This window comes from Propithecus coquereli, unplaced genomic scaffold (genome assembly GCF_000956105.1).
Source record: "Propithecus coquereli isolate 6110/MARCELLA unplaced genomic scaffold, Pcoq_1.0 Scaffold92, whole genome shotgun sequence".
NCBI classification, from domain to species: domain Eukaryota; kingdom Metazoa; phylum Chordata; class Mammalia; order Primates; family Indriidae; genus Propithecus; species Propithecus coquereli.
This window is the reverse complement of record NW_012155507.1, coordinates 774,696-791,272: the sequence shown is the minus strand read 5'-3', so window position 1 is coordinate 791,272 and position 16,577 is coordinate 774,696. Positions and strand designations below refer to the sequence as shown.

General features: G+C 47.7%; 1 protein-coding gene across 1 annotated transcript; it reads left to right on the top strand.

Moving 5' to 3' along the window:
- Positions 1 to 1,488: 1,488 nt before the first annotated feature.
- NOX5 (NADPH oxidase, EF-hand calcium binding domain 5) lies at positions 1,489 to 15,393 on the top strand. The gene is given in 8 exon segments (XM_012664821.1): positions 1,489 to 1,766; positions 1,960 to 2,066; positions 2,069 to 2,113; positions 3,087 to 3,270; positions 4,115 to 4,173; positions 4,714 to 4,815; positions 14,069 to 14,232; positions 15,268 to 15,393. Coding segments are annotated over 8 exon segments (1,065 nt in total).
- Positions 15,394 to 16,577: the final 1,184 nt, after the last annotated feature.

The following is a 16,577-nucleotide window of genomic DNA, read 5'->3' as shown; positions in this document are numbered from 1 at the left end:
ATTAACTGATCAACACTTAAGTGCACATATAGTAATAACATTCATTGTGTGTCAGGCAGACGGGAGGGGGGAGAAGGGGATGGGTATATACACACCTAATGGGCGCAGTGTGCACCGTCTGGGGGATGGACACACTTGAAGCTCTGACTCGGGTGGGGCAAGGGCAATATACATAGCCTAAACATTTCCACCCCCATAATAAACTGAAATTTAAAAAAAATCTATAATAAAACATTTTTTAAAAATTAAAAAAGCTAAATAAAAGGGTAGGAGGTTACATGTGTAGCATGAAAAAAAATAAACAAAGTGGCTTTGGTACTTTTGTCTGAACTGGCCTCCACTCAACTGCCCATACCTCTGCCTCAGTCCATGCCCCTCAGGGGGAGACATTGCAATTCTTTAGTCACCAAAGGCCCACATCAGCAGATCTGTGAGGTTAGGGAGACTGTTGGGGCTGAAGCCGCTCCATCAAGCATCTCAGCTCTCCTGTGTGCATCTGGAAGCCTGGTAGCAACTGTGGTCTGAGACAGAAGAGTAGCAAGGGTCAAGGAACTGCAGGGATGTGCAGGAGAAGAGAGGAGTGGCTGAGTGTGGGTGTGCATGTGTGTGTGCACGAATGTGTATGTGTGTATGCATGTGTGTATATGCACACTCAAGCGCTGAGTGGTGAAGGGTAGGCAGCTGGGGCCTGCGAAGCAGATGCATTAAAGTGTCTAGAACACATTTCTATGTCCCTTCCCCACTGTGTTCACCTGAAGAAAAGGTTTATTTTTATTGCTCAAAGCAATCTACAAATTTAATGTAATTCCTATCAAAATACTAACTTCATTTTTCACAAAATTAGAAAAAACAATTATAAATTCATTTGTAACTGGAAAAAGGGCCAGAATAGCCAAAGCAATCCTAAGCAAAAAGAACAAAATTGGAAGAATCACGTTACCTGGCTTTAAATTATACTACAAAGTTATAGTAACCAAAACAGCATGGTACTGGCATAAAAGTAGACACTTAGATCAATGGAACAGAATAGAGAACCCAGGAATAAAATCATATACCTACAACAAACTGATCTTCAACAAAGGAGATAAAACATACACTGGGGAAAGGACACACTATTCACTAAATGGTGCTGGGAAAATTGGAGAGCCACATGCAGAAGAATGAAATTGAATCCCTCTCTCTCACCATATACAAACATTAACCCAAGATGAATCAAAGACTTAAATGTAAGACCTGAAACAACAAAAAATCCTAGTAGAAAACCTAGGAAAAGCTTGTGCCTCTCTGACATATGAACTAAATGAGGGCACCATGTCAACGCAAATGTTAAATATTAGGAAAAGCTTATGTTTCTCACGTGTTTGGATAAAAAGTAATACAAGCAGACGTTCTGTAACGTTCTCTGCCCACCCTATTCTGGAGCCCCTCCTTTGGAGACCTCAGCCATGAACCCAGGGGAACATCAAAGGCTTGGGGGCTAGGGGTGGGATGGGGCCCTGTCCAGGAAGCGTAGCCAGCTCCGGAGGATGCAGGGAGACGCAGTGGTTCGGAAAGGACAAGGTGGAGGGAGAGAGCGAGTTTGGGGGCTCTGCCACTCTGCCCGGCCAGGTGCTGATGCTCAGGCGCTGCTTCACGTGACTGCAGGCCACATGGCTAGCTCGGGTCCTGCCACTGGGCCAGAACATCCAGTTCCACCAGCTCATGGGCTGTGTAGTGGTTGGGCTCTCCCTCATGCACACCGTGGCCCATGTTGTGAACTTCAGAAAGTGGCCTGGGGCAGGGTTGGGGGTACTGAGCAGCTCCTAGCCCAGAACACGGAGCACAGCCCCTGTGTGTTGGAGAAGGGGTGCCTGGATAAGCCAGCACTCTGGACGAAAGTCCCTGCCTGCGGTATCTAATGGGGCAGGGCTCCCAAGGGGAAGACGGAGTAGGAAGAGCTGGTCTCGTGCTTGTCTCCAGCCTCCAGGCTCAGGCAGAGGTAACCCTGGGCCAGTTCTGGGAGCTGCTGCTCACCAAGAGGCCTGGCATTTGCTGGGTGCGCGACTTGTCCCCGAGGGGCGTTGCTCTCTGCTCACCTGCTCCAGCCCCTGTGTCTGCACGAGCAGCCACTTGGGCCTTTCTTTTTGCCTCTCCCCAGGCCAGGCTCCCACCTTCATTTCTTGCTGTGTTCCCTGTGTTCCAGAAGGTCCCAGGCTGGCCTGCATATTATTTGCATGTGATTTGGGTTTTGCCACGGGGCTGTAGTTTATCTGCCAAGTGAAGAGGTTTCACTACAGAAGATCCTGCCTTATGCCAGCTTAGCCCTTGTCCTAATTCGATTAAGCTGGGCTCAAAACAGCAGTGGGAGGAGAAGGAACACAGGCTCACCCGGTTTCAAATCCCCACCCCACACTTCCTCATCACTCAGCCTTTCTGAGCCTCAATCTGCACATGTGTAAAATGGAGGTATAGTTCTCCACCTTTAACATTATTTTAGTAATTATGTGACAGAATACATGTGATACAACTGCCTACATAGCCGGCACATAGGTGCCCTGAAAATGTTCCATCTTCACGATCTTCGAGATGCAGGAAGTCACAGGATTGGGTTTGGAGACCCTGACTGTCCTCTGGCCTGGCCCGGCCACGTCGGAAGTGGACAGACACAGCACGGCTACCCTGGGCCAGCAGCAAGCCTTTCAAGTGGGAGTCAGCATTCTCATTCCTTTGACCAATGTCTTCTGTCCTTTTTTCTCCACTCCCAGGAAGCTGTTGCTGTCTTTCCTTTCTTCCTCCTGAGGATGGGTCAGGGCATAGGGACCCTGATGCTCATGACCCCTTGGGGGCACTCCACTCTGCCCAGAACGTCCTTGGGCGGATGGATCAGACGTTTGCCTCTGGTATCAGGGATCTCCCCTCATAGCCTGCCTTGGCCAAGCCCCCAGAACAGAGAATTAATGAAGCTTCCTAAGCCCAACCTCTTACTTAACCCCGTCCCCAGGAGAGGATCAAGGCTCAAGGCATCTCTTGGGAGATGGCCCTGAGCCCTGGCTCTGTTCCACCCCCAGCCCATGAGCCCTGGCAGTTTACTCCTCCCCCTTCCCCACAGGTGTTCTATTGGACCCACCTGTCCTACCTCCCCATGTGGCTCCTGCTCATCTTGCATGGGCCCAATTTCTGGAAGTGGCTGCTGGTCCCTGGCATCTTGTTCTTTCCGGAGAAGGCCATCGGGCTGACAGTGTCCCACATGGCAGCCCTGTGCATCATGGAAGTCAATCTCCTCCCCTCAAGGTACAAGGGGCCCCTTCCCATCTCACCCTGAGGAGCAGGTGACAGGGTGGAGTGATTGGATATCTGTTAGCCCCTGAGGAAATAGGAAGAGTGTAGCTGCAGCCCCAGGGCTGCAGAGGAGACAAGCAAAACGCAAGACCAGTCCAGCCCTCTAGGGGTGATGTTTAGGAAGAGGAATGACGGGTAGGCAGGACAGCACTAAAGGCCAGGACTCAGTAGAGCATTCTCGCTCAGCTCAGGAAGCATATATTAAGTGTCTCCAAGGTGACAGGCCCTGCACTAGGTCACAGGGACACAGAGAAGGCTCAGGCACTGTTCTGCTTTCTGGGGGAGTCAGCCTTTCCATTACAGTGCATGGCTATGTTGGGGAAAAGAAGTAGAATGTCTGGAGATATTAAATCCTTTGTCTTTGGGAGGTGAGAAAAGCCTTCAAAATGAGGGGGGAGATGCCATATCAGGACGTTGAGGAATGCATAGGAGTTCATTGGATAGACAGGGTGGGAAAGAGTACTGCTGAGAGAAGGAACAGCAGGGCTGGGGCACAGCGCTGTGAAAGGGTACACCATGCTTGGAGGACCACAGGTAATTTGGCTTGGCTAGACCTGGGTTACCAGGGAACAGCTGGAGCGGTTGCAAGGCCTGGTCACCAAGGGCCTCCTGAGCTGCAAGCACTGCACCGTGGCCATGGGAGCCCCTGCGCATGGTGGGAGGACATGTGGTATTAAGCTGGGGCAGTTTCTATTCCAGCTGGATTTCTTTATGGAAGAAGGCTGGGAGGGGACCCTTTGATAGGCTCTTGTGAATATGAAGATGACAGCTCAGGAGGGCCTTGCCCCTGAGGCAGTGGTCAGGGGACGGAGCGGGTGCACCTCACAGAAAGACTCAAAGTGACTGTGTTTGGGGGTGCGAGGGAGGACAGAGTCCAGGACGTGTCCCAGGCGTCTGAGTGGTGCTATCTATGGAGAAAGGGAAGGCAGGGGAGGGTTGCTCAGCTCTGGACAAAGTGAGTGTGAGGATATGGGAAGCTGAGCGATGACACTGGTTTGTGTCTAGGCTCTGGCCTCAGATAGCCTCGGTTGCATTTGTATCCCACAGTTTCCTACCTGGGGGCCTGGACAAGTTATTTAACCTCTCTGAGCCTCAGCTTCTTATCCGTAAGGTGGATAAAAAATAATATCCATTGCATAGTGGCCACTCTGTTCCTTTTCTTGGTAGAGGAGCCTGAATCCTTATTAAGCTAAGGTTGATCATCAAGAAAGATCACAGAGAGAACAGCTGTCCAAGCCCGGTGGCCAGGTTGCTAGTTTGGTCCTGAGGAAGGACATTCAAACCAGGACTCGAGTGGCTGAGGCCCAGCACCAATCCCTCCAGTGGGACGGGCCCTGCTCCCTGCTGGAGGCCAGCTCATACCCCATTTCCCCTCTCATTCTGTCTCTGGCTCAGACACCATCTGGCTACACATCTGGTCCCAAGGCCAGTAGATAAACAGGTTGTATGAGTCCTTCAAGGCATCAGACTCTTGTTCATTCATCCAGTTAGGAAACGGTGATTAAGCACAGCACCCAGTGCTTTCCAGGTTTTGTTCTAGATGCCGGAGATAGAGCAACAAGCGAAATAGACACAGTCACTGCTCATCTTCCTGTGGGAGACAGAAAATGAACAAACAAAATAGTGCGTAATACACCAGGTGATAATAAATGCTATGAAGAAAAATAAATCAGGAGCAAGGGCTAATGAAAGGAAAAGTGTGATTTTATTAATAGATAGGATGGTGGCTCACAATAATGAGAAAATGAACATAATCAAAATGCCCAGCAGGGAAGTAGTGAAATAAATTACTGATCATCCTTAGAATAATAAGTCACCTCAGAAAAGATTACGTGGATTTAAATGCGTTAACGTGGAGAGCTAGTCAGGATGTGGTAAGTGGAAAAGGCAGGTTGCAAAGTAGTATGTTCCATTTATGTAAAAGAATGTGCGTGTGTGTGTTAGAAACAAAGTCTGAAAGGGCAGAGAGAAAAGGTTTAGGGTAGCTACGTGGTCTGATACTTTTTTCACTTTATTGTTTAATCATTCCTAATATTTGGATTTTTAAAACTAGCATTTATAGATTTTATGATTGAAATAATAGAGCAATTTCTGTTTCGAAACAAAGCAGGGTTTGCGGTTCCAGCCCGTCCATCCCTGCGCGCAGCACAGGGCGTGGTGGCCTCTGACAAGGGCGTGTTGCGGAGCTGACGTCCTACAGGCCCCAGGGAGCTGCGTGGCCAGGGGACAGGGCCTGGCCTACGGGAAGTCAGAGCACGAGCACAGTGGGGAGTCTCTTCCAAGGGGGGGATGTTCCCGTAAGACTGAGGGGCTGGGGCTGGAGGCCCAAGGGTGGGCTGCTTTGCCTTCCCAGGGACGGTGGGTCCTCGGAACCCAGAAGAGAGGCCCTAAGGGCCACACATCACCTGGGTGTTTCGCAGCTGGTCATCTGCCTGCCACCTCCCTGCTTTTGCATATTCACTGCCCACCGGTCATATTTTCAGCTTAATCTTTCTCTTACATCCCAGCATTACTTTCAACTTCGTTGTATTTCAAAGGGACTGTCTAGATTCTTATCTCTGATGGAAAACCCTCATCCCGTGCCATAATCAGAGGACAGTTCTGAAAGTAAAAACAAGGAGAGACACGTTAATATTAAATTCTTGCTAGAGGGTTCTGCCTGTGAAGGCTCTGAGCCAGGCTGTACCCCGCCACTCCCTCTTCCTCTGTCCCACGTTGTTAAAAGGAAACAGGGCTGGGGCGGGGGGAGGCAGGTGGGACAGAGGTGTGAAAGTCCATTGGCCAGAATGAAAGCCGCCTCCTCTGTTGCCATCAGAGGATTAAGGACAATTGAAAGGAGAGCAGCTCTGTCACAGGGAACCTCCCAAACCGCCAGGAGGAGTCCATGCCCCACTGGGGGAACAGCCTGAGTCAGCGCCAAAGAAGCCACACGGCGTGCTGTGACGACACCAGGCGGGTGGCAGGAGACCCAGGCTCTACCCAAGCCGCATGGGAACACAGTCCTTCCCCTGCCTTCAGCCCCTGCTGCTCTCTCCAGGCAGAGGGAGGGGCCCCCACGGCTGTGAAGGCCACTCCTAGTCCCCCCTCCTGCACCAGCGCAAGAAATGCCACAGGCCCCTCAGGCACTGATGGGACAGGTGTGTCTGACTGTGCCGCGCCCTGAGGCCTGCTGCCTGCCCCGGGGATCACACGGGCAGCAACCCCATGGCAGAGCCCCTGAGGGAGCCAAGGGACACGCAGGCCTCTCAGCCTGGAGCAGCTGGGCAGCGCTTCAAAGAGAAGTAGCGACTTCAAATGAACCGGACAAGGCAGCGGGCGCCGAAGGAATTTGCCAGCTGGGGAAGAGGAGAAGGGTGTTCTAGGCTGAGGAAAAAGAAGGTTCCAGGCCAGGCGGTGTGGCTGGAGCTGACCATGAGTGGGGATGAGTGTTCTCTGGTCACGCTTTGAAAGTGACTTGTACTAGACATGGAGCTGTTATAGTAGGGAGTGCGAGAAACGACTGCTTAAAGACCGAATTGAGTCGAATTATGAGTCTTTATCAGCTGGCCAGCGACCACCCCTGCCCTGCCAGAGTACAGGTACAGAGAATGGTGGGTAGCTGAAAAAGCAAGGGGGTCTTATACTATTCTAAGATGGGCTACGTGACATGAGGTACGGGGAAGTGGGACAAAGACGGGAAGTGGGACAAATTACATCATACATTCCATAACCGTGGGGTCCCGGACCTGCCTCGGACCACCTACTCCGGTTACGAGCGACTGATTATAACCTTTAAGCAAGCAGGTTTACAGAAGCAGATAGCATTAGTTAGGTTAAGGACCATTCTTTCTCCAGTTAAGCAAACACAGTAAAACTTCAACCATAGGCCAGGCAGCTGGAAAGTTTAAACAATCAGTTGTAAGAAACAATCGGTTTCGGCTTGATCACTTTGTTTTCCATCCTTAGCCACTAGTACAAAGTACATGAGTACGTTCTTCCCAAATGAAGCAACGGTGCTAAATTTTAACTTAGGACAGTCCTGAAGGGAGAATAGACACAATCTACTTTAAAGTCGGCACTTGATTTCTTCGATTCTCTTGTCTAGTTAAGTGTTAACCCACAAATCTCAATGTATTTCTAATCTAACATCATAACCTACTACATTTGGGGGGTCCAGTACAGAGCCATTGCGGAATTTTCAGGAATCCTGCGTGCTGGTTATTAAACACAGTGCCAGGTGGGAGCCGTGGTGGCAGTATTCACTCCACAGCAATGGAGAGATGCTGACAATCGAGGCTGGTGTTTTTTCCCCCACGGAGTCAATTTACCAGCACAACACTGATGTTCTCTCTCCATGGGCTCCATGTTCCCTGACTGGTTTGGGCAGAAAACGCAATTTCCTGTTTATAAAGTCGCTCAGACTGGCAAGGGCCAGGGAGCTTCTAAGAAATGCCTGCCACTGCCCATTCCCAGAGACCCATGACTCTCTACCCTTCCCCCTGCAGGTCTGAGATGTCCTCCGAGAACCGCCGATTCTGTAACATAAAGGGAAGAGGCTCCGGGGGCGTGGACATGACCAAGAAGTCCAGCCCCCGCCAGAAGCAATGAAGCCTTTGCCTTTGGGGAGACAGGCCCTCTCCCCACGGAACCAAGGTGTGTTGCCCTTCCAGCACACGGATGTCTTCACCAACCAGGAAGCTCCACGGAGCTCTGGCAGCCAGAGTTTTTATGGAGTTTCATTATATAGACATGGCTGATTGAATCATTGGCCACATGACTGAACTCAATCTTCCGGCCCCCTACCAGAGGTCGGGCTGACTCAAAGCCCCAACCCTCTACTCACATAGTAAGTCTTTCTGGTGACCAGCCTCTGTCCTAAGTCATCTCATTTCTTAGCATAAACTCAGGGGTGATCCAAGTGGCTCATGCATAACAAAGACACCCCTATTACTTCGGAAATTCCAAAGATTTAGAGTCTCCCTTCCTCCCAAGAACCAGAGGCAAAGGCTAGTCAAGTTCTTCATTGTACAATAAAATTGGATACACATTAAGGATATTTATGTGTTCTTGATGAACTAATTACCTTATAGTTAGCTATAGTTAGGACATTTTATAATGTCCTTCTTTATCCCTGATAATATTTCTAGTTCTGAGGTCTATTTTTTCCTGATATCAGTAGAGCCACTCGAGCTTTTAAAAATTTACTTAGTTATGTCATAGTATTTCTTTTTCCATCCTTTTAACCAATCTGCATTTTTATCTTTAAAGTGAGTTTCTTATAAACTACCTATAGCTGAGTCTTTCTTTTTTAAAATCCAATCTGATCATCTTTGCCTTTTAACTAGAGTTTTTGCCCCATTACATTTAATATAATTAATGATATGATTGGGTTCAAATCTGCCATCTTGTTTCCTGTTTGTCCCGCCTCTTCTTTGTTCTTTCCCTCTTTTCCTTCCCACTTTAGGATTAATTATGTAGTTTTGCATAATACATGTCATCTCTGTTATTGTATTATTAACTATACTTAATTGTTTTATTTTATTATTGAAGTGGTTGCTCTAGCACTTGTAATACGCATCTTTAGCTTATGATAGTTTATCTTCACCTACTGCTATGCTACTTCTTGTACAAGATCCTTACCATGGTGTACTTCTCTATTCCCCTTTCTTGTCCTTTGTGCCTGTGTTGTCATACATTTTACTTCTGCATGTGTTATAAACCCCACAGTACAATTTTTTTTGTCTTAATCTTTTTAAAAGAGATTTAAAATGAGAAAAACACATCTTTTGTATATATACACAAATTTACTATTTCTGGGCTCCTTACCATTTTTGTGCATAGATCCGGATTTCTATCTGGTTTAATTTTCCTTCTGCTTGAAGAACTTCCTTTGTCACTTCTAGTAGTCCAAGTCTACTGGTGGTAAATTCTCATAGCTTTTGTTTGCTTGCAAAAGTCTTTATATCACCTTGATTTTTGAAAGATATTGTCACCAGTTGATTTTTTTTTCTTTCATTACTTTAAAGATGTCTCCCCATTGTCCTGTGGCTTATATAGTTTTTGACAAGAGGGTCATTGTCATTATCTTTGTTCCTGTGCACACAGTGTATCTGTTTTTATCCCACCACTTTTATGATTATATTTTTGTCACTGGTTTTCAGCAATTTTCTTATGATGTACCTTGGTGTGGTTTTCTTTATGTTCCTTGTAACTTGCAGTTAGTTGAACTTCTTGGCTATATGGGTTTATACTTTTCACCAAATTTAGAAAAATTTCAGCCATGTTTTCTTTACATGTCTTTTTCTGTTTTCTTTTCCCCTTCCTGTCACTTCAATTACATTGATATTATCCCTCAGGTCAAGAAGACGCTGTTCTCTCCCTCTCTCCCTCTCTCCCTCCCTCCCTTTCTCTCTGTCTATACACACACACACACACACACACACACACACATACATACATATAAAATATATACATATAGATACACACACATCTCCTCTTCATTATGGGTAGTTTCTATTGCTGTGTCTTCAAGTTCACTAATCTTTTCTTCTGTAGTACCTTATGTACCATTCCCACCCTAATCAAAATCTTAGTAAGTTTTTTAAAAATAGATATTGACAAGCTAATTCTAAAATTTATATGAAAATCCAAAGGACTTAGAATAGCTCTTAATTCTACCCAATATATGTTTTATTTCTGCTATTGTATTTTTTTTCCTCTGGAAGTTCTGTTTGGGTCTCCTTTATGTCTTCCACTTCTCTTCTCATCATATTTGTTTTGCTTTGATGTTCTTGATAACATTTACAATAATTATTTCCACATTTTTGTCCATTAAGTTCATCATCTCTGTCATTTCGGGGTCTGTTTCTAATTACTAATTTTCTCATACTCTCTGGCTTCTTTACATGCCTGGTCATTTTTTATTTGATGCCAGACGTTATGAATATTATGTCGGTGTATTCTGGATTTTGTGATATTCCTTTAAATAGTACTGTATTGTGTTCTGGTATATAGTTATTTAGGCCTCTGTGGATCCTTTTGAGGCTGACTTTTAACGTTGTTGGGGTGAATCTAGAACAGCCATTAGTATGGGGCTAATTTAGCCCCAGCGCTAGGGTGATAAACTTCTGAGGATTCTACCTAATGCTCTGTGAATTGCAAGATTTCTTCACTCTTCATGGGAAGACAAACTATCCCCAGCTGTTTGAGCTCCAGGTATTGCTCATCCTAGTTTTTATGATAATTTTCTTTCACACTTATACAGATTAGTATTCAGCCAAAGACTCAGGGGAAACTTTATCTTGATTTCCAGAGCTAATGAGTTCACTTCTTCCTTTTCTCTCTCCTCCTCTCCCTCCTTTCCTCTCCCCTTTCTTTCTTCCCTCTCTTTCTCTCTTCAATTTTCTTTTCCAGTATTGTACCTAGCAAATTCTAGCTGTCTTGCCCTCTCCGAATTCCAGCTTCCGTCTCCTTACTTCAGTGAGACTGGCATCAGGCAATGAGGGGAACAGCTGTAGGGCTCACTTCATCTGTTTCCCTTCTCTGCAATTATAGTCCTGCACGATCTGCTGACCAATGTCTGGAAACCACGGCTTCCTGTATTTTGTCCATTTTTCTGGTTGTTTAAGATGGAAGGGTAAATATGGCTCCTTGTCCTGCAACACAAATTTTTAATATACATAATCTGTCAGTAGAGGCAAATGTGGAAAAACATATATATTTTTATTGGGGATAAATACTCGACATTTTTTCTGATGAGGGGCAACCAAAAAGTTTAGGGAGTGATCTAAGATAAAGACTAAACACCTCAGCATGTATGAAGTCTTTCACTGTTTAGTCCCTTCTTTCATACTTTCATCAAAAGTGAACATTTGAATGTCCTCTCCCCAGCCCCTGCAACATCTCCCTCCCCACCACCCAAGTCTTAGATCCTACATTTCTTACTAAGCGTTTACTATCATCATTATTAGGTATAATGAAGTGTTTCTCTTGGTCATATCATAGTCTTCATGAGGCATCTTTGTGGAATACTGAGGTTTTGCACTGTGTTTTAAAGTTAATGTGTTACAGTCATTGTTTTGTTTTGCTTTACTTATAAAATAACTTATACAAAAGGAGAAATATCTTTAGATGTGTTTCTAACTTTAAGAGAATTAGTATAGTTTTCTTAGACAGGTTGAGTTCATTGGAACTAGATCTTATTTGGCTATTTAATTATTACAAGGTTGTCATAAGTGAATTTAAATCCCCCTATGATAAACACAGTTTATAAGTTCAAGTGATCAAACAGTTTTCCACAAGAAACTATTCAAACAGATGCAGTTTACTATAACAAACATTCAAAGCCTTTAAGTTCAAGTCAACAATCTTTGGAAGATAACTATTAAAGCTCAGAACATTACAGTAAACCTCCCTGCCCTTTCTTGTAAATAACAATTACAGCAAATATTTAATAGCATTGACTTTTTTCCTAAATGCTTTTGTATTAATTAATGTATATTAATTAATTAGAAACTCAATTTTATGATGACAAGCTAGAGGAAAAGTTTAGATTTAATTTAAATTTTCTAGTTACTGGTACGTAAATATTTGCTATTTGCTTCTTCCTAATCCGTGTAAACAAAGGGTAACAGCCAGCCCAGTGCTTTGCATTCTCAAAGCCACTTGAGTCAACAACTTTATTACATCAAATTACTTTCAAGTTTTCTCATTAACTGCAGCTGAAACTTGTGGCCTCTGATTTCAACTTTAATTATACATCAAGGTTTGAATGAAAGAATTGGTGGTTTATAGTTTTTAATTTCTATAGCTTAAACTTCAATTATTTTGTTTGAGTTTGAATCCTTATTCTATACTTAATAGCTATAGGCCCTTGGACGGTCTGTCTTAATAGCTATAGAACTTAACTGCTTTGCTTCAAAAACTGTTATCTGAAAAATCACCTGGAAACTATGGATACTACTGGAACACATTTCATGGGACTGTCATGAGGATGAGTCATCTGTAGAGCACTCAGAACAGTGACTGGAGCTTAACAATTGCTCAATAAATTTAGTAGTAGTAGAAGTGGTAGCAGTAATAACTGCTCAATAAAACTAGTAGTATTTAATGGCTATATAATAAATAACATAGTGGTTATGGCATAAATTATTTAACCAAACTCCTTCTACTGGACATTTTGTTTATTCCTAATTCTCCACTATCACAACAAAAACCCTGAAATTAACATATTTGTGCATGTAGTTTTTGTCCTTCCTTTGGATGATTTCCTTAGGAGGGTGTCCCAGGAATGGGACGACTATCTCAAATGTAACCGTGTGGGAGCCACACCGGGGCATCTTCCACAGGCCCTTTTTCTTCTCCCTCCCACCATGGTGTCTCGTTCTGTCTCCTCTCATCCCTCTCCAGGGTAGGGTGACTCCGAGGGCAGGTAAGGAGGGGCAGGGTCCTCTCAGGTGGCGTCCCTCGTAGCACTTCCCCCTTCCTCCCACACCACCCAGCGCTACCGAGAGTTATATGTGAAATGAAATGTGCTCTCTCCGTTAGGGCCATTTGTATTTTAACAGTGGCTGAGACCTCAGGCCAAATGAAAAATGAGCTTACGGTGACACGTGAAGCAATAGATAGCAAGTTGGGCTGACACAAATCCTTTAGCCTGGTTGGGGAAGACAGGGAGAGGAGGAGGGTGACGAGACTGTCAGCTGGGGAACGCCCCTGCCCGCATCCCACATCAGGCCCTGCCACCCATGGCTTGCATCGGTGTAACAGTCCAAGGCAGCGCTTGCCGATCTTTCTCCCACACATGGAAAATGATGACACTTGTACGTCACAACTGGGTATATGAGAGAACCTGGTGGAACACAGAGGTGCCCACCTGGGAGCACCACCTGCCCTGAGGGCTGAAGGATCAGTGTCTGGTGGACCAATGCTGTCGCAGCTTAATGGGGCTCCCTGGTGCCAGTCTCTTCCCCTGGCTCTTTAGCCCTCAGTCACCCCTTCCTAACATGCTGTTTCCATCATGTCTGCTCTGCTCAGACCCCTTCCACCTTCCCCCATGTCCTAGCTGGACACCCGAGACCCTTCACTTCCTGGCCTCCGTGTTTCCAGCCTGGTCTCCTGCTCCCAACTCAGGAGCCTCTGCTCCAGCCGGGCAGTGACACCCTGCCTCGCGAACACCACGTTTGTTCCAGCCTCTCGCCTTTTGCTCATGCTGTTGCTTCTTAGGATGGCTTCCCTCTACCTCCCCTTTGAATCTCGCCCCTCTTCCAAGACCTAACCCAGTCCCCAGCCCTTCCTTATATCTCAGTAGCTGCTCTCTGACCCATTCACTCAGTCCTTGACTGTTTGCTCTAAGTCACCTTTCCGTGCATGCACGGCTTCTGTCCCTACCCAACCTGCGGGCAGACACCATGGAAGGGCGTGAGCTTTGGAGCCCAAGGACTGCCCTGCTCGCTGCCCTGGGATTCATTTCTCCTTCTATAAATATGAAGTCTAACTCCTGGAGTGATTGTAAGGCCCACATTAAAGAGTGGATATACAGTAACTCATGCATGCCACGCACATAGTAGGCCCAGCTCAAGCGATGAGGCTTCTTTCCTTTCTACAGCACTGACCACACAGCAGGTCCAGGCAAACACAGTTGGCCGAAGTGCAAGTTCCAAGACTTCTTGGTCTCGCTGCAAGCCCCCAGGTGAGATAACAGCTGGCACCCGGTCCTGCCCCCATCACAGGCACTAGCTACCCTCAGTGCCACCCTCTCCTCCCACCCCAGGCTGCTTCCTGGAGCTGCACATGTACATGCCAGCTTCACTGGGCAAGAATGACATGAAGGCCATTGGCCTGCAGATGGTCCTCCATCTCCTGGTCAAGAAGGAGAAGGACTCCATCACAGGGCTCCAGACGCGCACCCAGCCTGGGCACCCTGACTGGAGCAGGGTAAGGCCGCTGGAGCCCCACAGCCTACAGGGACTGGTGACGCTGAGAGCCGGAGGTGGTGGCAGGGAGGCCAGGGCCTAACAGGGGCAAAGTATGAGATTAGCGTCCAGAGTCCAGATGGGACCTCAGAGCGGGAAGGCAGGGGGCCTGCATTCTGACGCCATCGCTAGCGCATTTTGTTCCAGAATTAGCCTCAGTTTGCCCATTTGTCCAGAGAGGAAGTTAGTCTATATGACCTCAAAGGCCCCTCGAGCCTTCACTATCTATGAACAAGCGTCAGAAGGCCCAAGTAGACAGGGTTGGGGAAACATCGAGTCTGAGGCACAGAGACACAAAATAGTTTGCCATCTTTCTATTTTATTTCTCAGATGGGTTTATGGTTGCTTTTCTTCCCTGCACACTCACCAATCGGGCATACAGTTTTCAGGACGAGGCCCAGAAGGCGCCACTTTTAGAAATGCTGCAGATGGCCCAGGCCTAGGTCACGGCAGCTGGGGAGGAGCGTCAGCCGTGCTTGCGCATCAGAGAGGACTTTCGGCAAACGGCAATTTATAAGCAGAACTTGCGGGGGAATATGGTGCTCACTGGAGGGAAAAGACTGACTTTGGGAAAGAGATATTTAACTCACAGCGTGTGGCCAGCCCGAGGACTACCACAAAGTTCAACAGGCCCACGGGGCTCCCGGAGCGCCTAGCTCACATCTCCGCCTTCGCACTCCAACGTGGCGTCGTTTTTAGTGTGTGTCTCTCCCACAGAGGCCGACCCGTGAGTGGAGGGCCCGAGTCTTGTTTATATCTGGTCCTGGTCCCCTACCTGGGGGTCCGGGTCATGTTGCAAACTGAGCAAATTTAATCGAATGGTGGAGCTGGACTCTGTTCTGAAGCCCAGCAGCTGTGCCATGAAATTCCTCGTGTACAATGGGGACACTCGTCGCTGCCGACCCATTATGCTGTTGCCCCCAGGTGGGTAAGTCGCTAGCAGGCCAGCAGCCCCGCCTTTACTCCCTCTGTTCTTCCTCAACCCCGCAGACTCCAGGGCTTCCAGAAAGTGGTCATTGAGAAGGGCAAGGTGCAGCTCTTCTGCGGCTCCCCAGCTCCGGCCAAGGTGCTGTCGGGCCATGGCCAGCAGCTCAGCTTCACATCCTTCCAAGAGAACTTCTAGCCACACGTGTCTGAGCACTGCCCCAACTGCACGCCGCGGGTCTGCTCCATCCCATTCACGCAAGTCCCTCCATGAGACCCAGCCTCAGACACCCCACCCAGCAGGACAGAGCCCAGGGGCCCCTAATCCTGCTCAACACAGAGAATAGGAGGCCCCAGGGCAGATGAACTTCCTCCGGCACGCAGGGAAAGGCAGTGCCTGGTCCAGCTGCTGGGCACCTGAGCTTGCTGCGAAGCTGGAGATCAGAGACCAGAGGCTGGGATGTGGGAGTGGGAGCACCGGGGCCAGGGGGCCTCCCAGGGCAGCCAAGAGTTTTCGGAGGGAGCCTCCCCCTGCAATCATGGTCCCAGACCTGCTCAATCATCCCAGTCACTTGGGATTTTTTTCCTCAGCACCATGCTGTAAAATTTTTCTAACATTCAGAAAGCGACAAAAATTGCACAGTGAACAGTGTTACCCACCTTCTAGATTCCTCAGTCAACACGTTGCTCTGTTTGCTTTATCCCATCTTATCCATCAGTCCCTCCCTCTGTCCATCATTGATTTATCTTGTTTTTCTGATGAATTTCCAGGTAAGGTACAGATATCAGCACACCTTGCCCGTCGGAGGAGCTTTCTGTAAATGCAGATTCCACAGTCACCACTCCCAGACGATCTGGGGATGGAATCTGGAATGTGTATTAGCCCCAGATCCATTCCCATAGGGAGGGATAAACAGCGTATCCCCTCCCTGCGTCTTCACCCTTGTCCCACGATGTCCTCCGTGCCCCTTGGCTCTACATGTTGGCCGCTCCCTTCTCTCCCTGCACTGAGCCACTCGGGAACAGGACAGAGACAGCTTCTGTGTGTGCCTCTCGCTGGGGCTCGTGGGAAGGCAGAGTGCCTGGGAGTCAGGCAGGCTGGGACCGGCAGCTCAGCTCTGCCACACCCCCTCTGTGTGGCCCTGGCAGCCTCCCCGCGTCTGTTCCTTCATCTGCGACATGAGCTGATGCCAGCCCTCGGTCACAGTTGCGAGGGTGAAAGGAGACACCAGGGAGAGTGCTCAAGACGTTCATCTCCCACCCCATGCCGCTGGTGGCCGTCCCAGGCTTTTGTGTCCCTGCGTCGTGGTCCCCTCTATCTCTGTGCTCCAGCCTCTGCCTGCGTCTGTCCGTGTCTGGGCAGGAGTGAAAGGCCGAGACAGC